Below are 27,804 nucleotides of genomic sequence, written 5' to 3'. Positions count from 1 at the left end.
GCCAGGATCCTCTGTCCACAGAATTCTCCAGACAAGAATACTGGAGTGGGTAACCATTCCCTTCTCCAGGGGATCTTCCTGACCCAGGGTGTCTTCTTGACCCAGGAATCGAACCCAAGTCTCCTGCACTGCAGGCAGATTCTTTACCCCGTCTGAACCACCAGGGAAAGACTCTTAACCTCATACCATATTGAGCATGAGAAATTCTTCAAAACATAAAATAAAATTCTCTATATAATAGCATACCTCCTCGCCTTGTTTTCTGTTTTTATTACTTTTGATGATAATTTAGCACACTTCCCTGAGATTAAGGAGCGTGTGTGCGTGACATCCCTTCAGTTGCGTCCGACTCTTTGCGACCCCATGGACTACAGTCCACCAAACTCTTCTGCCCATGGGATTCTCCAGGCAAGAATATTGGAGCGGGTTGCTGTTTCCTCCTGCAGGGGATCTTCCTGACCCAGGGACAGAACCAGTGTCTGTTACTTCTCCTGCATTGGCGGGCGGGTTCTTTACTACAAGCGGCTGGTGGCTCAGATGGTAAAGAATCCACCTGCAATACGGGAGACCCGGGTTTGATCCCGGGGTTGGGAAGATCCCCTGGAGAAGGGAAAGGCTACCCACTCCAGTATTCTTGCCTGGAGAATCCCATGGGCAGAGGCACCTGGCAGGCTACAGTCCATGAGGTTGCAAGGAGTTGGACACGGCTGAAGCCACTTAGCATAGTACGTCGCAGAGCCAACGGGGAAGCTCCTAGATTAAGGAGAGTGGGGGAGAAAGGGAAGCTGTAGGATACATGAGCTTCTATCATAGAGGAATGTTCTAAGAAAGTGATTAAAGCCAGTCTGGAGCTAATGCATGCGACATACATTTGTTAATACAAGTCTCTTCCCCACTGTTGTTTGACAACTGAGCTGAAACAGCCACATTCAAATTGTTTACCTGCTGTGTGAAAACAGTCAAGTATGCCTTATAATCTCAACACAATGGTAATACTGACCAAAGAATATGAAGCCACTAATTCTGAATAGCTTCAGGATTTTAATTTTCAAGGTGTTATTGAATCTCTCTGTATTATTCTTGATTCCACCCCAACTGAGCCAATATTGCAAGTCACCTTGAAGTACTCCATTGAGTTCAGTAAAGCAATTAAAAGACTTGAATGATCCTTCGTATATGTAACAGCAGACTGTTGACAACTTCACGGGCTCCAGAGCTGACATCCTAGCCTCTCCCTCAGACTTGTTATATTTTATTTTTAGCTGTAATCACTTCCCTCCGGTAAATGGCTAGTGACCACACGCACAGGTCTGCACATGAGGAAACTAAAAAGGGGAGCTTGCGCGTGAATCAGACACACAGGCAGGAGAGGAGCCCCTGGCAGGCCAGGCTCAGGATGCCATCCTCGCCAGCAATCCTCCCCGCAGGCTGTGCTGACGCTTTCAATTAATGCAAATGATACTTCCAATCAAGTAACTTCCACCGCAAGTTAGGGTGAGTTGTTTCAGAGCACCTCCTACCAGACAGTCTGATAAAATCAACTCTTCCTCTTTAGTCATTTCCCTCCATGCTTCAAGTTACATAAAGCTTACTAGACTTATGATCAACTTGGAATTCACACCCAGGAAAATCTTTCAGAAAGGTTAATTTGGTAGAGTAAATTGAGCCAGAACATATGCATTCCAATTGCCCCATATACAGTCAGTCAGTCAGTTCACTCGCTCAGTCGTGTCTGACTCTGCGACCCCATGAATGGCAGCACGCCAGGCCTCCCTGTCCATCACAAACTCCCGGAGTTTACTCAAACTCATGCCCATCAAGTCGGTGATGCCATCCAGCCATCTCATCCTTTGTCGTCCCCTTCTCCTCCTGTCCTCAATCCCTCCCAGCATCAGGGTCTTTTCCAATGATTCAACCCTTCTCATGAGGTGGCCAAAGTACTGGAGTTTCAGCTTCAGCATCAGTCCTTCCAATGAACACCCAGGACTGATCTCCTTTAGGATGGACTGGTTGGATCTCCTTGCAGTCCAAGGGACTCTCACAAGTCTTCTCCAACACCACAGTTCAAAAGCATCAATTTTTCGGCGCTCAGCTTTCTTCACTGTCCAACTCTCACATCCATACATTGACCACTGGAAAAACCATAGCCTTGACCAGACGGCCCTTTGTTAAGGTAACCCTGATTAAAGAACTGGGATAGCAAAGTACAGGAGCATCACAGTCAGGCAAATCCCAAGCTGGGGGAACTTCCGTTCTGCAAGATGATTACGTTCTAGAGATCCGTAGCCAACAACGCTGTACTATACACGTACAAGTGTGGGGCTCCCTGGTGGTTCAGTGGTGAAGAATCTGCCTGCCAATGCAGGAGACACGGGTTCCATCCCTGATCCAGGAAGATCCCGCACGCCACGGAGCAATAGCTCCATGTGCTACAACTACCGAGTTTGTGCTCTGGGGCCTATGATCTGCAGCTACTGAGCCCACGCACCACAAGTACCGACGCCCACGCGCCTGGAGCCTGAGCTCCGCAGCAGGAGAAGCCTCTGCAACCAGGGGCTCATGCACCGCAACTGCGGAGCGGCCCCCCAGCCACGACTAGGAAAAACCCTTTGCAGCAACGAAAGCCCAGCAGAGTCAAAAATCAATATGTAATAATACATTTTAAAAATAAATAAATGGAAGGTCACATCAGCTATAAAAATAAAGAAATGTGTTACCGGGGTAGAGCTCATGTTAAATGTTCTTACCCCTCCAAAAAGAGTTATTAAAGTGTAAATTAATAAGTAAACAAATAAAAAAGAAAAGGAACCTGGCAGCATAAGCTGAGGAAAGAAGAGACAATTATCAAAAAGGTGAGTGTTTCTTTATTTTCCTAAAACATATGGCATTAGATTCACCTGGGAAGCTGGTTAAAAATGTCAATTACTGAATTCCGCCCCAGGCTGCCCTGCATCACAGGTGTCTCTGGAGTGGGACTAGGGAATCAATACTCCTAGAATAAGATGATCCTTATTCACACTAAAACTGGAAAACCATTTGTGTAGATCCTTCAGATCATCATCAGGAATACTTATTACACACTAGCATGTGCCTGGAAACTGATTCATTCTCCTTTCTAGCCAAAAAAGTCCTATCCCCTCTGATGAAGTAATTACTTGCATTACCTGCTATGTCTCTTTAAAATGAATAGACATTAAAAAAATTCAGGAGCGTAGCAACATTATCCGAATAAACTCCCTGCCCTGTGTACTTCTTTTTGCCATGAGTCATTCCTGATTTTTCTGATAAAAGAAAGTGCTTCCCCTACCCCAAAAACATATGAGAGACACAGGATGTCCTTCATACGGTGTTAGCATATTCAAACTCCCATGTAGATTATTTTACGAAATGTACCTCCTGCCAAATTAGTGAAAAATCATAAAGACAAAATATTCAAGAGACTCAGATGTGTTATATCTTTATAAGAGATTGTTATAAAAGTCTCAAAAGTCTCTACTGAGGTGTATTATAAACCTGTATATACCTTGTTAGCCAAAATTCTGAAAGAAATATTCGAAAGAATAAGCACAAGACAGCTCATAGTCCCAGGACATATCATCATATGTGACTATTGTCAGAATCCATCACCTGTAGTCATTTGCACAGAAAGCAAACCAGAGCTTCTCTTTGTTTAACAAATGGCTTTTCAGTATGTCTAGTTAAACTTTATAATATAGAGTGCATCTAGTTCAGTAACTTACACATACTCAGTGTTCAAGAAAAGGTTTCCAAATTAGCCACTTGATCATTTTTAAAAATCAGAGATGGAAATAAATGTTTCAAATTGCCTTCAAATCCTTTGGAAATATTTATGAGGTTGATAATTTAACAACTGCAAGTAAATATTAGGGCCTCCCTGATGGCTCAGTGGTAAAGAATTAACCTGTCAATGCAGGAGTCATGGGTTCGATTCCTCAGTTGGGAAGATCCCCTGAAGAAGAATATGGCAACCCATTCCAGTATTCTTGCCTGGGAAATCCCAAGGAAGCAGAGCCTGGCGGACTACAGTCCATGTGGTTGCAAAAGAATCGGACACAACGCAGCCACTAAATAACAACAATTATCTATTTAGGTCAAAAAGTACTCTCAAGACTGTTATTTTCCTGTTCACTTCATCTGAGACACTACAAAACTGACATATAATTAAGCTTTGTTTCTTTTTCTATTTTAGTCTGTTTTCACTTTTCCCTAATTAACATTAGAAATGTCCCTTAATACTAACTGGGAATGAGTTTCCATATTAAAATCTGAATAATTTAAGTAACTCATTTAAAGGTGAAAGGGAGAAATAGACACACGGATACACAATGCATACTTATATTTATAAATATCAATGAGATAAACAAAAGCTATTTAGACTAATACATATATTGAAAAATGTAAATTTAAGCATTCTCAATGTGTGACTTGAAGGTCAATGGGGAAAACAATAAATTCTTATCTATTTTTTACTTGTAGATTTAATCTATGTCCTCTTCGACCATAGTAAGATTTACTTCAATAATTTTTTAAAATAAAGACTATAAAGAACATTTGGTGACTGAACACAAAGGTGAGCTGGATACCTGGCTTGTCCCTGCTCATCACGGAAGCAGAAACAGGAAGCAGGAACGTTGCTGCCCAGAACCAAAGCTTCCAAGAGTCAGCGAGCCTCATGGCGCCTCTGAACCATGGGGGCTAGTAGCCACAGATCTGCAACAGAACAAACCATCTGAATTGAGCTAGTGTATGCAGTTCCTTCCATTATTATCCCCAGAAAATCCTCAGCACCAAGGAGAACACAATAGATTTTTACATTATATATAATTATGTAATTGGATATCTGATTATATATAATTTGCTGTTGCTGTTCAGTTGCTCAGTCATGTACAAATCTTTGAGACCCCATGGACTGCAGCACATCAGGCTTCCCTGTCCATCACCATCTCCTAGAACTTGTTCAAACTCATGTCCATTGAGTTGTTGATGCCATCCAACCATCTCATCCTCCATCCTCCCCTTCTCCTCCCACCTTCAATCTTTCCCCAGCATCAGGGTCTTTTCTAATGAGTCAGCTCTTTGCATGAAGTGGCCAAAGGACTGGAGCTTCAGCTTCAGCATCAGTCCAGTCCTTCCAATGAATATTCAGGGTTGATTTCCTTTAAGATTGACTGGTTTGATATCTCTGCAGTCCAAGGGACTCTCAAGAGTCTTCTCCAACACCACAGTTCAAAAGTATCAATTCCTCGGTGCTCAGCCTTCTTTAAGGTCCAGCTCTCACATCCATACCTGATACTGAAAAAGCCAGAGCTTTGACTACATAGACCTTTGTTGGCAAAGTAATGTCTCTGCTTTTTAATATGCTGTCTACATTTGTCATAGTTTTTCTTATAATTAGACACTATATATTAATGTAGGCTTTAGTATGCATGAAAAAGCTCTGAAAATATTTTCAGATTAGTTCCTATTTATTAATGTCCATACAGCCTCTTATTTCTCTTCTTTGAAATCTTTTTAAAACCACTCCACATACAGTGATTTGCATATATATCTTTATGGGGTCGGGGGGGGGTGTGGCAAGGGGGCTTCCCTGGCAGCTCAGATGGTAAAGAATCTTGACTGCAGTGCAGGAGACCTGGGTGTGATCCCTCAGTCAGAAAGATCCCCTGAAGAAGGAAATGGCTACCCACGCCAATATTCTTGCCTGGAAAAGTCCATGGACAGAGGAACCTGGTAAATGCACATATTGAAATTTACCATCATAACCATTTTTAAGAGTATAGTTCAATGGCATTAAGCACTTCACACTTCATACTTACCACCACCATCCATAACTTTTCATCCTGCAAAACTGAAACTCTGTATCTATTAAACAATAACTCATCATTTCTCCCACCCCCAGCCCCTGGCAACCACCATTCTGTTTTCTGTTTCTACGAATTTGACTGCCCTAAGTCACATATATGGGGAATCATGCTGTATTTATCTTTTTGTGACTTTATTTCACCTGGTATAATGTCCTCAAATTTCAATTATGTTGTGGCATGTGTCAGTATTTTCTTCCTTTTTAAGGCTGAATAACATTCCACTCTATGTACATACCACATTTTGTTTATTCATTCCTCCATTGAGAGACACTGGGTGCTCCCATCTTTTAGCTATTGTTAATAAAGCTGCTATGAACATGAATGTGCAAAAATCTGTTCAAGTCCCTGCTTTCAATTCTTTTGGGTACATACTCAGAAAAGGTCATATGATAACTCGACTTCTAATTTTCTGAGGAACTGTCATACTGCTTCCCTGAGCAGCTGCAACGTTTTAAATTTCCACCAAACGTGAACCATGGTTCTAATTTCTCCAATCCTTGTCAACATTATTAGTTTCTGGTTTTTTGCTTTGTTTCATTTTTTTTGCCTTTTAAAAAAAAATAGCAATCATCCTAATGGGTGTAGGATGGTATCTCTTTGTGGTTTTCATTTTCCTGAGGATTAGTGATTTGAACATCTTTTACCTGCTATTGGCTTCCCTGGTGGCTCAGAGGGTAAAGCGTCTGCCTGCAAGGCAGGAGACCTCGGTTCAATCCCTGGGTTGGGAAGATCCCCTGGAGAAGGAAATGGCAACCCACTCCAACTCTTTTGCCTGGAGAATCCCAAAAACGGAGGAGTCTGGTGGGCTACAGCCCACGGGGTCGCAAAGAGTCGGACACGACAGCGATTTCACTTTCTTTACGTTTCTTTCTATCTGCTATTTGTATATCTTCTTTGGCTAAATGTCTATCTAAATCCTTTGCCCAGTTTTAATCCAGTTTTTTTTGTTTTTGTTGCATTGTAGAAATTCTTCGTATATTTTTGAAAATTAATCCCTCATCAGACATGCATGTTTGCTCAGTCACTTCAATCATGTTCGACTCTCTGTGACCCCATGGATTGTAGCCCACCAGGCTCCTCTGTCCATGGGATTCTCCAGGCAAGAATACTGGAATGAGTTGCTGTTTCCTTCTCCTTACTTTGCAAAGCTGTGGTTTTTCTAGTAGTCATGTACGGATGTGAGAGCTGGACAGTAAAAAAAAGGCTGAGTGCCGAAGAACTGATGCCTTCGAACTGCAGTGCTTTCCAGCACTGCAGACTCTTGACAGCAAGAAGATCAAACCAGTCCATCCTAAAGGAAATCAACCCTGAATATTCATTGGAAGGACTGATGCTGAAGCTGAAGCTCCTGTACTTGGGCCACTTGATGGGAAGAGCCAACTCACTGGAAAAGACTCTGATGCTGGGAAAGATTGAAGGCAGGAGGAGAAGGGTATGACAGAGGATGAGATGACTGAATAGCATCACTGACTCAATAGACATGAGTTTAAGCAAACTCTGGGAGACAGTGAAGGACAGGGAAGCCTGGCATGCTTCAGTCCAAGGGGTCTCAAAGAGTCAGACACGACTGAGTGACTGAACAACAACAAATACATGGAAACAGACTGCAACTGAAAATATAATGGCCCTCTCAGTATATTTAATTGCAGTGTTATTAGCACAGCTATTGTAAGAGTTTTAAATATACAAATCATAGTATACCATTTTTGCCATAATTCAAAGTTTATTCAAGTCAAACAGAAAAGAATGCATGGCACCAAAGGCTAGATGTTGTCAATAGACACTCTTTAGGGAAAAAAAAAAAACAAAACTAAAGCTACCATCTTTGATATTCTGCCTGTGCCAAATACCTAGATCAGCGTTTTAAAATTAATTCAAGATTTAGATATTTCTGCATGAATAGCTAGAAGCAGTAATTTCAATATGAAAACCACATGTGTGGTTCTAAAAATCAAACAGCTGGTTTTATGCTTATTTCTTTTGAACTCTCTCATCCATCTACAGTCATAATCCTCATATAACTTTACACACTTATCCCAGCTATTATTTCAAGTCAGTTGGTAACTGTTAAAACAGTTCTATTTCAAATAAATGAGCTCACAAATATTGATCTCAATTTCAGAGATATGCTTGATTGTTTGCATTTTTAACTGAAGTGATTTTTATGAATTAATAAATCATCAGTGTAGTACAGTGTTTAAAACTTCATGCACAGGCTCTGCCTGCTTATGAACATTATGTAATTTCATCAAGATTTCATTTATTCATCTGAAAACTGAGAATAATTCTACAACTATATGACTTAATACCTGGAAAAAGTATATCACAGAGTACTGAACACAGTCAGTGTTCAAAAAAGTTTCTGCTATTATGATTATTTACACCACATATTCATAAATAACAATTAGCAAAAATTTACGATTATGTTTATCTATTCAGCCTGAGACTGATAGCGATAACTGAAGAATGGAGAAGTGCCAAAGTATCCTGAAAATCTATGCTCACTGAAGCTTTCGTCCGTTTCAGCAACGAAGAAGCAGAGAGTTATATAGGCACAAGCATATGAGTTCAATCTTGAGGTTTCCCAAGATATTCGAGCCACTTGGAGGATAATAGTACTTAATTTCAATCTCAGTTATTCAAAACGTTTGAAGAATCGACATTATATTTAGTTGGGTAAATGTTCTAGTTACTAAAGAATTGCCATTCCACCACTCTATTGAAAGGTTTCTGACCAAGTTCAGCAAAAACTTGAAAGAATCCTTTTCTTCCGGTGTCTAACTCAACCCTCCGTGACATTTTCAACAGCTGACCCCTCCCTCCTTCTTGAAACCCTCCCTTCTCATCAGCCTCCCTCCCTCACCTTTGCTGGTATTTCCTTCTAAATCCTCTTCTCAGATCTTTTTTCTACCTGATTTCTTAATGGTGGTATCTGTGGGCCTTCCTCTCCTCTCTGTCTATAATGTCTCCTTAGGTCATCTTACCGATTCTCTCTGCTTTAAGTAGTATCTGTCAGATAATGAGTCTAAAATTCACAGTTCCAGTCTAGCCTTCTCTGAACTTTGGACTGTGCATCCAGCCACCCACTCAGTAAGTCCCTCTTAGACATCACATAGGCATCTGTGTATATCTCAACACCAAACTAAATGCTTGCTTCTTGACCATGCTCTTCCTCATCTCTGTAATTCACCCTCATCAAGATGCTCCAACGAGAATCCTAAGCATTCTTCTGCCTTCCCTACTGCCATCTCATGCATCCCCATCCAACAAGTGGCATCAATGCTACTCCAAACACCGCTGAGAGCCACCCACTGCTCTCTACGCCTCTGCCGCTTGCCTGGCTCAGACTGCCCTGGCGTGGACTCCTCTGCAGCCTCCTCACTGTTCCCCTCCACTACAGGCTCCTGACCAGGTTTGCTCTCTACAGAGCACTGGAGAGCATTCCTTAAAATCAAAGCTATATCACGTCCCTGCCCATCTCAAGCCCTTTCACTGTTTCCCATCAAATTTGGAGGGCTTCCCTGGTGGATCAAGAGTAAAGAACCCACTTGCAATGCAGGAGATGCAGCAGGAGCCGTGGGGTTGATCCATGGATGAGGAAGATCCCCTGGAGAAGGGATAGCAAGCCACTCTAGTATTCTTGCCTGGAGAATTCCATGGACAGCTCAAGGGGTCTCAAAAGAGTCAGACATGACTTAGCAACTAAATAATAGCAGCCAATCTTGGAATATAATCCAGAAGCCTTTCTATGGCCCAGAAAGAAGCCCCGAGTAAGCATCTCTCCAGCTGATGTCCTGTACCTCAAATTCCTTGACTTTTTCTAACCTCAGGGCCTTTCCTCATGCAGGAATGTGCTGGGTCCTGTTCATCCTGCATCTTTCAGTTTAAACATTACTATGCGGAAGAGCCCCTTCCTGACCAATATATGCTCTGGCCCTGCTGTTCTCTAGCTCAGACTTTTCTGTCTGTACCCAAGTTTATTGCCCTCACTCAACTCTAAACTCCTTGAGGGCAGGGACTATGTGTCTTGTCTGTCACTGTATCTTGGTGCTGAGCATAGTACCTGGAAAAACAGGGACTCAATAGATATTCTTTGAGTTCAAAAGTATTGGAAACTGCCAACTTGCAAATCTTGAGACACAGTGAATTACACTTAACATTTGAATCTCTAGTAACAATAACTGAATATTTTATAATTATTAAGGCATTTCAGAATCTTACACTATTTCAATGGTTATTATACTATGCAATATTCCTTTTTGTATGTTTTTAATGTGTTTGCTATTGGGGGTTTCTGTTGTTCCAGTCCTGATTAGAGATGTACTCCACTCAGCCAGGAAGATTTGAAGAAACTTTTTATCAAGGTCTCAGAATGAATCCTTGTACACTTAGACACACACACACACACACACACACACACACACACCTTTCCTAGATCTTAACCCTCTGCTGCAGGCAATTCCAAGGTCGACTCCAATACAGCTCTCAAGGGCACAACCTTCTCTGGGGTTTTCCTAGCCCTCTCCCCCAGCTCCTCCCAACTGTCCCCAGACGCCTGCTGGGGACGGTCCTCAGGCTGCTCCTTGCTGTCCTCCACCCACCTGTGGGGCCTTTCCTGGATCTTTCACTTCTGGGCTTCGTCGCCATCCAAAAGTCTCCTTCCTCATTGAAGCTTGCCTGTTTTCTCTGCTGTCCCCTCAGACCCCAGCCTGCTGACTATCAAGATACTTTTACAAATGCATCCTGGCCAATGTTATCACAGTATAATGTGTTACTCTTCCCACGTAAGATTTAAATTTTAATCTTCAATATAATGCTTTACTGATCAAGTGACTCTCCCGAATCACTTTTTTTTCAAATTGTACAAAGACAGCTTTTGATGCATTTTAAGAACGATATGGAGATTACTGGTCACACACGTGGTCTCGTTTTCTGAAGCAGAATTTCTTTTATATATGGTATTTTATTTAATACTCATGGTAAGTTGAGAGCCAGGCATGCTGGCTCTTAACATTAGCAGGGTGTAAAGCAAGAAATCTATATTCCATATGTCTAAATGTTTAAAAGTAAAAAATAAAGCTAATAAAACTGATGAGAAATGTGTGTTTTCTCCTTTCCTCTTAGTACATGTTTCATGAAGACTAAAAGTCAAGGCCACGTTTAGAACTGAACAGAGCAGGCTGCAAGGGATGCACTGGCCTCTGGTCTGGACCAAAGCTCCTCCTGCATTGTTCCCCATTCCTGCCTCCACGCCATTCACTTCATGACAAATAGATGGGGAAAATGTGGAAACAGGGTCAGATTTTCTTGTCTTGGGCTCCAAAATCACTGCTGATGGTGACTTCAGCCACAAAAGTAAAAGACGCTTGCTCCTTGGGAGAAAAGCTATGACAAAACTAGACAGTGTATTAAAAAGCAGAGACATCACTTTGCCAAAAAAGGTCTGTATAGTCAAAGCTATGCTTTCTCCAGTAGTCATGTACGGATGTTGAGGGTTGGACTATAAAAAGAGGCTGAGCCTGGAGAAGACTTTTGAGAGCCCCTTGGACTGCAAGGAGATCAAACCAATCAATCCCACAGGAAATCAATACTAAATATTCATTGCAAGGACTGGTGCTGAAGTTGAAGCTCCAATACTTTGGCCACCTGATGCAAAGAGCTGACTCACTGGAAGAGGTCCTGATGCTGGGAAAGATTGAGGGCAGGAGGGGACAATAGAGGATGAGATGGTTCAATGTCATCACTGACTCAATGGACATGAGTTTGAGCAAGCTCTGGGAGAGACTAAAGGACAAGAAAGCCGGGCGTGCTGCAGTCCATGGGGTCCCAAAGAGTTAGTGACTAAACACGACTTGGCGATTAAACAACACCCTGGCTCCATCTGCACCATGAGGGGCTTCACTCGCATGTGTGAGAACTTGCCAGAAAGCTGAGTTTTGTCTACAGCACCTGCAGATGCCTCTCCTTGACTGCCCCTTTGGCCTAGGAGTGTTCACAACAGTGGCGTAGTCTGTTTCCGGGAAGGGGGACCCAAGGAGGAGGTTGCCGGATTCTGCAAGATGACTGAAGGCCAGTTGGTCAGGGGATGCTGGAATCTTGGGTGCCTAGAGTCCGGTCTAAAAGCTCTGGCTTTGGGTAAGGGCAGGGTCCCTGATCTCTATGGACTCTTTCCCCTGAGAGTTGATGCACAGACAGAGCAAGGCCATGTCAGAGCCTTCTAAAATGTAGGGCCCAGAGAAGGAATTTTCTTGCCTGGCACAGACACGAAACTTTAAATGTCATAGAGAAGCTCTCTGGAGTTCAAGCCTAGGTCTGCTTAACTGGAAACCCTCTGCTGATACAGCATGACGGTTACTACCAGGATGTGAGGCAGACCTATCACACCTCTATATGCTTCTTTCTGAGGTTTTAGCTCATCTCCATCAAGATTCTATCCAGAGCCTTCACCGTTTCTTCCCAGCACTGTGGAGTACCAGCGTCACCACTGTACGTGTGCCCAACATAGGGCATCCTGGGCAGACACCACTTCTGGAGGCCAGGAACCCTCTAACATCATCCAGACAGCCCTGTCTGCAGTGGATTTCTCACTGCCCTAACAGCCAAGAGACAATGGCTTTCTGAAGGCTGGCCTGTGACCTCCACCGACATCCCTTGCTCTCACTATCCTTTGCCAACCAGAATATTTGCAGAGACTGGTTGGGTTTAGGGAACTTTAAAAAGCAACTGTCCTTTAAACTTCCTTAATCCAGGTCTTGAAATTCCAGAAAGCAACTATCGAAACCAAGAATATTTGAACTAGGACATAGATTTTTTTTTAATTCCTTTTAAAAAAAGTAATCCATATTTGTGTACAGAGAGCACAAAGAAGACAGGAGGAACAATGGGAAATCTTAATCTTTCATCCCATCAACAGGATGAGGTCCTACTATGTGCCTGCGGGGACAGAGCAGTGAGCCAAACAGTCCCTGGGTCACTCTGGTCAGGGAGATTGCAAGTAAACAAACTCTTCAGTCATCTTTGAGAAACAGACAGTAGGAAGCAAAGGAACACAGAATATGTACACAAAATGACAGAATGGAACCTTGTTGGATAAGATGGTCAAGGACTGTATCAAAGGAAACCAAACCAAATCTTCCTACAATGGAACATGAAAATTTTACTGTTGTTGTCATTGTTCAGTCGCTGAGGCGCGTCTGACTCTTTGTGACCCCATGGACTGCAGCACAGAAGGCTTCTCTGTCCTTCACCATCTCCCAGAGTTTGCTCAAACTCATGTCCATCGAGTCAGTGATGCCATCCAACCATCTCATCCTCTGCTGCCCCCTTCTCCTTTTGCCTTTAGTCTTTCCCGGCATCAGGGTCTTTTCCAATGAGTCAGCCCTTCACACATGGTGGCCAAAGTATTGGAACTTCAACATTAGTCCTTCCAGTGAACATTCAGGGTTGTATTCCTTCAGGGTTGATTGATTTGTTCTTCTTGCAGCTCAAGGGACTCTCAAGAGTCTTCCATAGCACCACAATTCCAATTTTACTGTTTTGCCATCTAACAGTTAACAATGCTTGTTTTACATCTCTGAAATTTGGCTTTAGCTAAAGGTTTAAAGCATTAGATCTAACACCAAAATAGAAAATAATACATCAAAGACAAGTGAAAGAAAAAAAAAAAAACAGAGGAGAAAATAGAAAGGGAACACTGATTCATTTTACATAGGCTGCTAAATGAGCAACACAATATTTTGACATAAAAAAGCAGGCTTGGGACTTGCCTGGCAGTCCACTGGTTAGGGAACTTCTTGCAGGAGGCTTGGGTTCAATCTCTGCCTTCTGCCCATACTTGTGGAGCAGCCAAAAGAAAAAAAAGAAACCATGGCTGGATTTGTGAAATGACTGAGAGAACCCCTGTTTTCAGAGCATTCATTACAAAAAGAAATGCCACGTGAGTGGGAAGTGGGTTGATTTCTAAATCAAACCTTCTTGACTGTCCTCCAATGTGCCTATACGTAACTCCACCAAGGAAATCTGGCCATACTGTTATGAAGAGACACATCTTGTAAATGAGCAAAAGCAACAGGTGTTACACATTTGTTCTTTACCAATCTTTAGACTCTATCTTTAGTGAAGCTATAGTAGAGTCTATAACCTATTGTAGAAAATTGGCTGGAAAGTCATGTCTATACAGTTAAAATTCCAAGTCCACAATAGCACACACACATACACACAAAAAATCCTCAAGAGCTTAGGACTCATTCTAGCTTATTTCATAATTTTGCCATCGACTGTAGCCATGAAATTGAAGTAAGTTTCCAGAGTGTAGTCATGAAATTGAAGTGAGTTTGTAGAGTGTAGTCATGAAGTTGAAATAACTTTGCAGAGGTCTTTTGCAATTCTGGCAACATTTCTGCCCTTCTTACATTTGACGGAAACCTCTTGACATTGTTAATTACAAGCATCATCTTTAACCTAGGAATTCAAGTAAGAAATTTCAAAATCATCTTGAATTCATTCTTCATCCCTCATATCAAATCTCTATCAAAGTCTATAAAGTCTACTTTCGAGACATTTTTTGAATGCATACCAACTTCCCCATCCTCCCAACAGCTGCTTTAGTTCACATCCTCACCACTTTGATTCTGGAAAAGTGTGATAGGCTTCAGTAATCTCCTCTCTTCCAGTCCTTTTCCCCGAAGCTCCATCACCCTACTGCCCAAGACTTCTATTTCTAAAGCAAAGACCTGGCTTTTGTGCTCCGCCATCTGAGAGTCTCCTAGTGCTTTCCACGCCTACTCCTCAGGGAGGCAGGCGCTCAGGGCTGTGTTACAGCTGGGCTTCGGCTCATCCGACCAGGCTCATGTCCTGCTACTTCCTTCCAACACACTCTATTCCATCAAACTATTTCCAGTTCCCAAAATGTTCCGGGCTTCTGGACATGCTGGAACGTTCTTCCAAGTCTTTCTCCACCCACTCTGCCCTCCGCATGTATTTCACGCTCTACGTCCTCTCTGAAGTCTGCAAGTCCCATCCTGGAGCTCATTACCTTGCGATCCACCAGCACTCAGGACCCAGCCACAACTCAGCTTGGGCTACACTCCTTTGTGGTAACTTGTGGGCATTCTGTCTCCTCTCTGTACTGAATACCTTGAAGAAAATAGATTGCATCTGATATCTGCATTTTGTTTCAACTTGGCATTTAATAGATCCTCATTTGATCAATTTGTAGGATGAATATAGTCTAAGGCAATACATGTGGGCTAAAACTAAACAAATGAAAGGTTGAAATCAAGTAATAAATATATCCATATAGAGATTTAACAATTACAGCAATATATGGATAAAGTGAACAGTTACAGAGAAGTAAAGAAAAAACTACTAAAAAGAAGGCTTAGTGAACATAATTTCAGTTATAAACCAGTGAGATTTTATAATCTCAGTGAGACAAAAAAAAAAAACTTTAAACTTGTCTTCCTTAACTGAAAACATACTCCCTGGTTCTTAATATTTATATTTCCTAAAGCTGATCAACTCTATCATGTTTTTTCAAAGTTCTGTGATTTCTCCTGTCACTTCAAAACTAGTGCCAACTTCCCAGGGGATCTCCAGGCCTAAGTTACACTTCAGCAGGTTTAAGCAACTTTCTCCACCCTCAACAACTGTTTCTTTTATTGACTCACTTCTCTGAACGACAGTTGTCGCCATCAACTTTCTAGATACTATTCTCAATTTGACCGTCTTAACCAATCTGGATTTTGTCAGGTTTTAATTCTCTAGCTCTGCTTGAAACAGGTATTTATATATCAGTGACCCAATGTCACTTCAAATTTTAAATAAATATATTAATGTCTGGGGGGACTTTCCAGGTGATACAGTGGTGAAGGATCCACTTGTCAATGCAGGAGATGCAAGAAATGCGGGTTGGATCCCTGGTTGGGGAAGATCCCCTGGAGCAGGAAATGGGAACCCACTCCAGTATTCTTGTCAGGAGAGTTCCACAGACACAAGAGCCTGGGGGACTACAATCCATAGGGTCGCCACGAGTCAGACATGACTAGCAACTGAGCACATGATGGTTTTGCCTAATCTATCAACTTTTCTTGATGTTTCCATTTGGAAGCCTCTACCAACTTTCTGATCAACTACTCTCGCATTTCAAGATCATCTTTGACTTCTCCCAGAGAGAGATCAGAGAAGCTTTGGGCCTCCCAAGGCTTGCGTGGATAAGGCAGGCCTGGTGTTCCCCTCTGCTCTTTTTTTTAGTATCACTGTTGCATCTGCCATCTTTGTATCATTTCCAAACGCAGTGTGCGGCTTCCTCACCTGGCTATCTCACTCACGCCCTGCAGAGTCACTCCCCGTGGGCCCCTGGCCTCTCAGCCCTCCTCCTGGGTCTCCCCTGGGCAGGGGCTCTCTGCTCTCATCTCAGGTTTCACTCCAGCTTGGATTCTCCCATCTTACCAGGCAGATGACGCCGGCCCCGCCTCTATGCCTCCATGCATGCCTTTCCTTCTGACTGGAATGTCCTCTGCTCTGTTCTGCTAAGCCTCCTTCTTCTCTGCCTCTTTAACATATACTCCTCAACGTGGCCCACTCCGAATATTTTGTTTCCAGCATCCTCTTCAAAAGTTCTATATTAGCATCTTGCTAGCTCTGTTTAGTTTCTACTCCTGCTAATTTTTCATTCTTCACTTGAATTTGTACTTATGATCCCAACTGGCCATACAACCATGGTTTCTATCTCCTTATCTTCTCCTGCCTTTAAGACGTCCATTCTGTGCACCCCTCAGGCCTTTCTGTCTGCTGGGGAAATCAATGAACTAAAATTGCAGCAGGAAAAATTAAACTGAAGGACCTGAAAGTAGATGGGAATTTTCCATTTCTGAAGACTACCAGGGGCTTCCATCTGTCTTAGGTGGTTTACTTCGATGATGGTGATTCAGGCACAGAGATACTGTCCCAACTGTGAGAGTCATCACACTGGGTTTTCTGTCCCCTTTGGCTCTTTTTCTGACCTTTTCTCACCAGGTTCAGGCTCTCTCCCGGCTCCATGGTCCACCTTCTCCCTCCTTTCTCAGGAGACCCCGCTTAGATTCCTGGCCACTTTTCACAGAAGCACCTACCTGTTAACTTTCTCCATTTTCTATCCCCCCAGGGAGAGAATGAACTTTCCACCCCTGAGGATCACTGTCCTCTTTCCCACTCAGAAGAGAGATATTCCTGAGGAAGAGGCTTTTAGGGATGTTTCGCAGCATCTGAGGACCTAAACATCTCCCTTCCGGCTCTGCGTGCACCTATCAAAGATCTCTACTTAGGTCCAACCGTTTTCTCCCTACGGACCAGAGGGAGATGCTGAAAGACTCACTCAGTTAAGAGGTTATTTAAATCCCTTAAAGAACGACAGCTGCGCTCGTTTGGGGCAGAAGAAGCAATTTTGGTCGGTCCCTGTTGTTTTTTGTAAGGATGGGTGGGAAGGGGGCTGATGAAGAGGGTCTATCTACATTATTGGGCAGATTTAAAATCCTTTCCCGCGTACGAACCACCCTCCCATCTGGTTGCTCCGCAGCCTTCTCCTTCAGGCCAAAGAGGGAACCAGGTAGTCTTTGGATGGGGGTGGCGGGGGAAGGTGGGTGTGAGCGGGGATGGAGGCACCACAATGTTTTCCTTTAAGCTCCCAGTTCCCAGCCTCGCCGGTGCAATCCCGGGATGGCGCCCTTAACACTCCAGGCATCTGCAGGATGCGGGGTCTCCCGCAGCCCGCTGTCCCCTGCGGCTGGGTTCCGGAACCCGGCTCCTAGCATCCTCCGGCGGTCCGCGTCTCGGTGCCTCCGGGGCTGCCGCATCCCGGGCCCGGCCCCTCGCCAGTCGGCCCACCGACTCGCCCTAGCCGTAACCCTCTCGGGGCAGCTTTCGCTTCCAAGCCGCGCGCTCCGGATGAGCTGGGCTGCCCGCGGCCGCGGCCGACTGGGTTCCGAGCCAACAAACTTCTTTCCGACTCCGCAGCGCGCGGGCGGCCGGCCGGAGCCGCGCGCTGCGGGACCATCGAGGCGCCGGGCCGGCGCTCCGGGACGAGCGGGCCGGGGAGCCCAGCCCCGGGACCCCCCGGCCGCGCCGCAGCCCTGAGAGCCGCGTTCGGAGAAGCAGCCGCAGGGCAGGACCAGTAACCGCGCGGGGAGCCGGCGCCGCAGCCCCGCGCCCCGCAGTGTACGCCCCTTCACTGTCTCCTCGCTTTCTGGGCGGGGGACGTCTCTAGACAGAGATCAAAAAAATAAGCTCTAACGGCACGGGTTTCTTTTGAGTGGATTTGTTTTCTGCGTTTCACCCCGGAGATTTTTTTTTTTTTTTTCCTTCTGTATTCGGTGTCCTGACTGCATCAGCAGGGCTCTCAGCTCGGCTCCACACACACACAGATCCGGCAGAAGCACCTAGAACTAAAGTATAAAGCCCGCAGCCTGCAGGGCGGGCACACAGGAACACGACCCACCGGCATCTACGCCGCGCGCTCGGGCGGCCCCGTCGTGCCCACAGGGCGGCCTCCCGGGCTACAGCTACCTACGGGAAGGCGAAATGGCAGGTGTGCGCTCCGCACGCACCCAGACCCGAGCGGGGCCCCGCGTCCAGATTTTCCGGGGAAACGGGCGCAGGCCGGCGGAGACGCAGAACCGCGAGCGAGGCCGGGGAGCGTGCGCGCGGGGGAGCGGGCGGGCGCGGGGTCGCGGCGCCGCGCACTTACCTTGGCCGCGTGCGGGGCTCGCCGGGCGGCGGGCGGGCGGGCGCGCGGCTGAGCACCGCGGCACGGAGCGCCCTGCGAGTGGGGCCGGGGCGCGCGCCGCTGCCCTTATTAGTCTCTCCCCGGGTGACCCTCCCACTCGGCGAGGACGAGGACTCCGCAAGACGGGACTCCGCCAACTCGGGCCCGGGTTTTCCTTAATTACAGCTACGTCGCCCCAGAGCTTTGCAGGTTTCCGCTTTATCCGCTGTTTCCCATCACGTAGAGACGGCTGGTTGCAAAGGCTTCGAGTTTCTCACTTTGTGATGGTGAAGTGTGTGGTATGCGGCGGACATTCGAAGGTAGATAACTGGCTTCTTAACACGTGGGCTGTGAAGGGACATCATTTCTGTTTCATTTTGTGCTGTTATATCAGTTTAGATAAAGTTAATCAATGTTCCGATCATGCTTGGATGTACAGAGTTGTGTGGTTTTGTCTCAGACTCCACAGAAGTATTTTGTGATTTTAAATATTGTATCTTTCTATGGATCGGCGCTACAAATCCTGGACTCTTTGGGGCCCCTTATAACATGTGATGGTGACATTTTTTAGCATATTCTGTGTCCGGGCATGTATGTAGAGTATATATATTGTAGGTATACATATGTATTGTATACACATATATGTGTATTTGAAAGAAAAGTTAAACCACTATAGAATTCAGAAAAGTCAGGCACTAGAAAACAGATAAATTGGTTTAATGTTCAGTATTGCCATAGTTGACAAATTGTAGTATTGATCCATAATCGTGAAAATCCTTAAAGTTAAAAGTTATTTTAAAACCACAGCAATAGGCTTTGTAAATGTCTGGGTTCACAGGTCAGGAAATAAAATCAGGCTGGGGAAAAAAAATTAAATGTTAAAAAAAATTTCAGAAGATAGCTTTTTTTGCATTTCATTGAAGTGCATCTATGAAGAGTCAACTAGTAGTTTTTAAACCTGTCTCTCATCCTGATCAAAACCCATGCTGCAAGTTTTAGTCTGGCATCCCTAATGATGCAAACCATGTTTATATGTCAGACCTTGAAAGCTCCTGATGTTTTGCTTTCCTGTGATTTTCATCACTGGCTTCTGCTTCACTGTGGAAAGAGGCCAAGGAAGGAGGCTGTTGCATGAGTCACACTACTCAGATGGCCATCTGAAAACGCAGGATTCCCAGACCTGCCTCAGACTTGTGGTGACCTGTCTGTAAGTTTTTAAATAGTATTACCCTTTTTTGACTTTTTTTTCCCTCTCAAAGCAATTGTCCTTTACCTTTTCATTGAAATAAAAGCATCCAGGTTTTATTTCTCCCATGGACTATTAACTTTACATTTACATTTAATTAGCACTATTTTTAAAATAAGGCTTTAAGACTACTTAACAGGAAGCTTGAAATTTTGCCTCTAATTTGTTCTTTAATACAAGTAAATCATCCTCATGTTAGCATTGTTTTCATAAATATTTTTATAATTTTATAACCTTTAAGAGGTTTTAAAACTAGCTAAACTTACATTTTTGTTTCTATCTTGAATTTCTCATTTTCCTACGCAAAGTATTGAACTGAGTTTGGAAGAAAGTGAAAAATAAATACAATTAAAAATGATTATCTGTTGCTTTCTTTGTCGCTAGATATGCCAGCATCCCCAGGTCAATAAATACTTCTGGGTTATTTTTTCAGGCAAGTATTTGACTCTGGGCTGCATTTTGTGATCACAAACTATCATATCCCTAGGTCTACGTCCTTTATCCAATTCTTTTCACTGAATTTTAAAGTGACTTCAAGTCAAAAGATCCCTTAACCAGGCACCTTTTATTTATCTAACCCCAGTATAGTTATAAACAATCGGTTTTCCCACTTGCTTCTGAAGTGGTAAAGGAACATCTGAAAATAATAGGAACTGCTGGTGAAGGAACATCTGAAAATAAAAGGAGAATCTGATAGCACTTTGCATTCCGGCAAACAGCTTGCAGGGATTCTAACACCCAGTTTAGCTATATGCATGTGTGACAAAAATTTTTTAAAGATTTCAAAAACAAACTGTTTTCAACAGTTATGGCCCATGGGAGACACTTTTAACCAGTATTTTTATGCCTTAAGAGGGCTAAATTCATTTGAAATGCATTTTTTTTAAAGTTCCATATTTTTAATTCCCCGCCTACATAAATTAAACAATTTAAATTAACACTGAACTACATTTTGATGATTGCCCCATAATAAATGTAAAGATTGTGTGTTTTCTAAGCCTTGCTTATCAATCACTTCTATTTTCTCATGGCTATTTCTTTTTCCTTTTCTTCGTTTCTGTTTACGTCTATACTCCCAGCCATGTTGCTTTGCTTTTTCCCTTTTGTAATTTCTTTCACTTTCCTCCCCTTTCATGGTTTCCATTTTCCAAGAAGAATTTCAGAATTGCCCCCAGCTAACTTCTTAGTTACCACACCATAAGCGTGCTCATTTTCTGTTGAATGGAGTGCCCCAACCATACATGACTCCCCTACCAACCCCATGGAATTCTTCAGTGCATCCGTAGAGGACGGACAGACGTCACTGTCAGCTGTAATTACCAACTCTGACTTGTCACTGAGAGTCTGTCCTTCCCTTTCTATTCCTTTTAAAGCCAGTACTATGTATGATATTCATATCATACAAATAAGGGTGAAAAGAAAATAGTTGGATTAGTTCAACATTTTTAGTAATCAGCAAAAGATAGGGCATTTAAAATTTTTTCATTGCTATTTTTATCATTGTTTCAGAAAATGTCCTCATAGAGAAAATAATATTCCACTGGTGGTTGCTATGTTTGCTTCCGTTCCTGGAAGATGTTTAGCTCCTGACATTGACTCAACTTAGAAATGAGAGGAAGAGGTGATCACAGGTCTGACTTTCACTTAGTTTATTAGACCCTCTTCCTAGGGATCGGTGACGCTGAAAGGAAATATGTTAAAAGACAAATGCCTGACTGTGGAAAATGTTTATTAATACACACCCGGCTCCCAAAATTAATTTTTTTTAAAGAGAGAGAGAGAGAGATCCTGATAAAAAATAGGCAAAAAAGAAAATTATGACAAGACAACTCACGGAGGAAATACAAATGGTCAGTGAACACATGAAAAATTATTCAACTAAATTACTATGCAAAAGAAATGCACATCGATAAAGGAGTGATTTTTGCTCCTCTCGTTTTGACAGGATTAATATTCTCAACACCAAAAGAAGGGACACAATATAGTTGCCCTTTCAAAAGGGCAAATTAGCCACGTGTATTAAATGCTTTAAAAAATGCACATCGACTCTGCCTCACAAACTCCTCTGAAACAGTAGCTGTGGTTACCTCTCAGTTAGGACTATGGGAGATTCTGATTTCTTCCTTTTGCTTATCTGTAATTTTATACAGTGAACCTGTATTACTGTTGTAATAAAAAATACAACAAACATGAACAAAATGGTGTTTTACGTATCGCCGACAAATTAACAAAGCAATGGGGTTAAGAGAACTGAGAAATTTGCTTATACTTAGCCTAATGATTTGACTAGGAAGCAAATATTAATTAAACCGCTTATTCATTCAACATGTATTTTTGAACCCCTCTTAAGCTAAGCACTATAGGATATACAAAGATAGGTTGGGCATGAGCCCCACCTCCTGGGGTTGAACATTGGGTAAGAAAGGGAAGATGTATATGTACATAATGACAATATGAAATAAAAATATAGCATGTAATAAGCAAAGTAGATCTAAAATACCCAGCCCAGTGTTCTTGCCTGGAGAATCCCAGGGACGGCAGAGCCTGGTGGGCTGCCGTCTATGGGGTCGCACAGAGTCGGACATGACTGACGTGACTTAGCAGCAGTAGCAGATCTAAAATATGGGGGAGTTTAAAGGAAGGGGAAACTATATTCACATGTGGAAGCATCAGAGTCAAAAGATTTCAGTGAACAAAATACAGTTGACTCTTGAACAACTTTTTAACTGCATGGGTCTACTTACACATGGATTCTTTTCACCGAATACATACTGCAGTACTACAGAATCCCGTAGTTGGTTGAATTTGTGGTCGCAGAACCAGAGATTTGGAGGACTGATTGCACAGTTATATGCAGATTCTCCACAGAATGGAGGTTCAGCGCCCCTAACCCACCCCCCCACACCCACACACGTGGGTCAACTGTACATCCATTTTTTGTCCTTCACAATAAATATACTCATGAGTCATCCCAGCATCCTAGTGCTGGAAGGGGCGCTGTCAGTAAATAATTGTATGTGAAAGGATGAGTTAACTATTTCTGTAATAAAGATTTGTAGAAAGAACCAACAAGGAACAAGCTCATTTCTCTCCTTTTCAGATGAAGGATGTGAATTGCCTTGTTTCCTACTGAACTCTCGCTGAAATTCAAGGCCCTTGACAGTGTAACCTCCATCTTCTTACCTCAGTTCCCTTAAATGCACACGATGCCCCAACCATATCAATGACCTATGACCAGAGAATGAATAACCAATGCTTTCTCCCTCTCTCTAGTTGCTGCAGCCTACCGAAACACCAGGTGGCTGTTGGAATCCTGCTTATTTGAGGTTGTTCTATAATATAGTTCCTTCCCTAACCTCTTCCCACCAAACAGACCCTCCCCTGCCCCTATACAGCAGAGTATAATTTGCACTTTTTTTAAGACACCCTGGCTTCCTAGGTGGCACAGTGGTGAAGAATCTGCCTGCCAATGCAGGAGACTAAAGAGATGTGGGATGGATCCCTGGGTTGGAAAGATCTCCTGGAGGAGGAAATGGCAACTCACTCTGGTATTCTTGCCTGAGAAATCCCGTGAACAGAGGAACCTGGTGGGCTACAGGCTCGCAGAGGGTCAGACGCAACTGAGCAACTGAACACAAACACACACACACAGTTACACTCTACTTGACACTTCGTTTCACAAACTTTTCTGTATTTGGTCCTGTCTTGATTGTAAATTCCTTGAGAGCTGGAACTGTGTCTTCTTTTTACTAATACACACAGCATTTAATACAATAAATATTTTTCCTTAGTATAATCTTCAAGTATTTGTTGAAATGGGGTGTGTGGAGGTTAAAGTAACTGAGGGCTTACGATTTTCTAATGACTTCATATAGGCTGACTCTCAAAGTTAGTGTGGGAAAATGGTGGGTTCATTTGGTACTTATGTCTGAGAGAATTAAATTACCACATTGACAAGATAATTGTAGGAGGGACTTCCCAGCTGGTACAGTGGTTGGGAGTCTGCCTGCCGCTGCAGGGAACACAGGTTCGATCCCTGGTCCGGGAAGATTCCACGTGCCTTGAAGGAACTACTGAGCCTGTGGTCTAGAGCCCGCAAGCTGCAACTGCTGAAGCCTGTGCACTTGGAGCCCGCGCTTCGCAGCAAGAGAAGCCACTGCAATAAGAAGCCCATGACTGCAATAAAGAGTATCCTCCACAGGCTGCAATTAGTGAAAGCCCATGTACAGCAGCAAAGACCCAGCACAACTAAAAAATAAATACTTTTTTTTAATGGATGTCTTAAAAAATAGCAATAATTACAGAATAACTTGTTTTCATGTGTAAAGACTCCCAGCACAGAGACTCTGGGGACAGCAACATATCAACACAACAGGTTCTTATTAGTTGAAAATGTCTTCATCCTACGTCCTCTTCACTCCTTTTCTACACCTCAGGGAAGTTTTCATTATTGAAAATGAGAACACTCATTATTATTCTTAAAACATGCAAAATGACCTCTAATTAAACTTTATTCTAACTCCTGAATGTTTTAAAATAGCCAGTCCTATATACAACATCTGAAAAGAAATCAAAGTTGGTACATCATAAAATGATTAGTTAGCTAGAACATTATGTCAAGTTAATGTCTATAAAATTGTGATTATTTTCGCTGTAACCTCTTTCTAGAACATTTATTTTCAACTCAATTTATTTAGCTCATTTTATGACTTGCATGGAATCACTTTAAAAATCACCACATGCTAGGAAGTGATTCACATATTTCATTTTTTAAAAATCCTTTGAAAATCCTGTTGCCCAGTTTTTACAGCTCAGGACTAAGACTCTGAACCAAGCCCTGACTGAGCCAGGATTTGTACCCAAGGCTGTCTCAATCCACAGCCCAAGCTCTCAGCCCCTCTGCGTTGGCGACTTTTTTTCTGAAAATGCCTGTTTAGTTCAGATCAGTTCAGTTGCTCAGTCATGTCTGACTCTTTGTGACCCCATGGACTGCAGCACGCCAGGCCTCCCTGTCCATCACCAGCTCCTGGAGTCCACCCAAGTCCATGTCCATTGACTTGGTTATGCCATCCAACCATCTCATCCTCTGTCGTCCCCTTCTCCTCCCGCCTTCAATCTTTCCCAGTATCAGAGTCTTTTCCAATGAGTCAGTTCTTTGCATCAGGTAGCCAAAGTATTGGAGTTTCAGCTCCAACATCAGTCCTTCCAATGAACATGCAGGACTGATTTTCTTTAGGATGGACTGGTTGGATCTCCTTGCAGTCCAAGGGACTCTCAAGAGTCTTCTCCAACACCACAGTTCAAAAGCATCAATTCTTCAGCGCTCAGCTTTTTTTAGAGTCCAACTCTCACATCCCTACAGGACTGCTGGAAAAACCATAGCCTTGACTAGATGGACCTTTGTCAGCAAAGTAATGTCTCTGCTTTTTAATATGCTGTCTAGGTTGGTCATAACTTTCCTTCCAAGGAGCAAGTGTCTTTTAATTTCATGGTTGCAGTGACCATCTGCGGTGATTTTGGAGCCTAAAAAACTACAGTGTCTCACTGTTTCCATTGTTTCCCTGTCTACCTGCCATGAAGTGATGGGACCAGATGCCATGATTTTTGTTTTCCAAACTATTTATAAAACTGTTTAAACAGCTACCTAACAGATGACTAAGAGGGAATGCAAGACCAAGAAGGGACCTCAAAGGTGCATGGTGACAACATAATCCCCTTACAAGATGACATGAAGTAAACCTACACATCTCTGTTTTAAGACTGGAATCAATTGCAATTAAGATAAAACCATGAACTAAATCGGTTAGTCCTAAAATTATTTTATGCATTCAGATGCTGTGTTGCAACATGCTTTAGTCTCTTTCAAGTTGACTTGAAAAAGAAATTCCAAGATAGTGAACAAGGCAAAGTACTAGTGAACTAAGGCAAGATAAGGTAAATTTGACTAGACTCTGTTCTCTATCAAAGGTGACAGATTTACCTACTTTTCTGATACTCAAGAACATTCTTGCTGTCAAATTATTTTACCATAAACCCATTTTTATCCATATTAAATATAAACTTCTATGTTTATAAAGTCCCTTTCAAGTAATTATGAGAAGTCATAAACATAGCTAGTGAAGGAAATAATGATAGTTCATAAATCTATACTTATTTTTAAGCACTTCAGGTGTTAAACTCTACAGAATATTTTTTTCTTTTCCTGTACAGAACCATTCTTTATTTTTATAAAGTCTTCACAATAAATTTTAGTGTTTTGATAGCTGTATTAAAACCTACTGTCTTTTATCTAAAGACTCGCTTGTATGGGCTGCCAGACAGATGCGCTTTTTCTAATCTCATCCCTAGCTGAGGTCACGGCTCAGCTGGTTCTGCATTTTAACCCCAACCCTGGAGATGTTGGTTTACCAGGAGGTAGGTGCCATCTGAAGTTGAGGAAGGGTCTGTTTTCTCCATCAACGTCAGTCTGCTGTCAGTGGTTTCTGTTGAAATGACAGTCACATAGTAGCTGACACAAATGGTATTATCAGGCAGATCCGAGGAAGCTTCGCAGGTAGTTGGTGTTTCGACTGGCACAAGTCATCTCTGCTCTACATGCCTTCTCATTCCCCAACAAGCTAGCTGATCCAGGAGGTCACAGGAATTCAGGACCAAGTGGAAACTATAAGGCCTCTTGAGCTTAAGCCCAGAATTGGCCTTGGTCGCTTCAGCCACATTCTATCTGCCAAAATGAGTCAGGGTCAAGGTTCCATCCCTTGAAGGGAGAAGCTTCAGAGTCACATTGCCAGGAGCACCAACATAAGAGGGTAAAGCCCTGGAGCCACTGGTGATCTCTCATAGCTAGGAGGACGCACAACGAGCGTCTTCACTCAGCGCACAGTGATGCATCCCTCATCCTCCCGTGGGTCCCTGTTGCCCCTAGAAGTGCCCCTAGCCAGCTGCCTGTGCGGCTTTGCAGGAGGCCCTGTCCAACCCAGGGGCCAACCCAGCCCCTCTCTCTTGGGATCATCTTCAGAAAGTCTGACTACACCTCCAGGGAGACAGACCAAGCCCTGCAACAGAGTGAGGAGGGCAGTGTGTCAGCCCTTTGCTCCCTCTCTTCCAGAAGAAACCCTCTTTCTTCTGTAGCTCCCACAATTTTGCTGGTGACAGTCTGTCAAGCCAAGTGAGCCTTTTTCAAACTGAGAAGGACTCAGGAAGCTAAGGGAGAGCAGCCTTTCTCCTTTTGTACCTGGCCTTGGGAATTTGGCATATTTTAAAAACTTCTGCTCTCTCTATAATAATATGGAGGTGATGTGATTAAAAAAAAAAAAAGAAAACTTACTGTGGGAGAGTGCAAAGGACAACTCTAGGTGCAATAATCTTTGGAAGCATCCCTAAAGGGTGATGTTAGAGCTGAGACCTGAATGCCAACTCTGCAAAGATCAGAGGCAGGAGCAGCTGGTGCAGAGGCTCTGGGCAGGCTGAGCTGGGGTTGGTTCATGAACTTTAAAAGGTCTCCTTGCCTAGGAAGTGAAAAGTCGCTCAGTTGTGTCCAACTCTTTGTGACCCCATGAACTATACAGTCCATGGCATTCTCCAGGCCAGAATACTGGAGTGGATAGCCTTTCCCTTCTCCAGGGGGTCTTCCCAACCCAGGGACTGAACTTGAGTCCTGCATCTTCTGCATGGGCAGGCAGATTCTTTCCCACCAGTGTCACCTGGTCGTTGGTCTCTGGCTTACCATGGAATATGGGAGTGTAGCAAGGTGAGAGTGAGCATGAAGAGACCAGTTCTCAAGCTGCTGTATCCAAAGAAGGATGGTGGCTGTGATGATGGGGGTAGTTTTAGAAGGAAAGAATCAAGGAATTCAAGGCACATTTTAGAGGTGAGCCCAAGAGACTTTAAACAATAGCTTGGGCCAACCATGTTTTGATGTTCATTTTTAGTCAATA

General features: G+C 43.3%; 1 protein-coding gene across 1 annotated transcript in view; it reads right to left on the bottom strand.

Moving 5' to 3' along the window:
* COL19A1 (collagen type XIX alpha 1 chain) overlaps positions 1 to 18,788 on the bottom strand; it is a 417,920-nt gene extending 399,132 nt beyond the window's left edge. The window contains exons 1-2 of the mRNA XM_043890428.1: positions 18,607 to 18,788; positions 4,605 to 4,731 (exon numbers count right to left, since the gene is read on the bottom strand). Coding sequence (XP_043746363.1) covers positions 4,605 to 4,695 — 91 coding nt within the window. The 5' untranslated portion in view covers positions 4,696 to 4,731; positions 18,607 to 18,788. The remainder of the gene's footprint in view (positions 1 to 4,604; positions 4,732 to 18,606) is intronic.
* Positions 18,789 to 27,804: the final 9,016 nt, after the last annotated feature.

Source organism: Cervus elaphus, chromosome 28 (assembly GCF_910594005.1).
Source record: "Cervus elaphus chromosome 28, mCerEla1.1, whole genome shotgun sequence".
Taxonomy (NCBI): Eukaryota; Metazoa; Chordata; class Mammalia; order Artiodactyla; family Cervidae; genus Cervus; species Cervus elaphus.
This window is presented reverse-complemented; position numbering and strand designations above follow the sequence as displayed.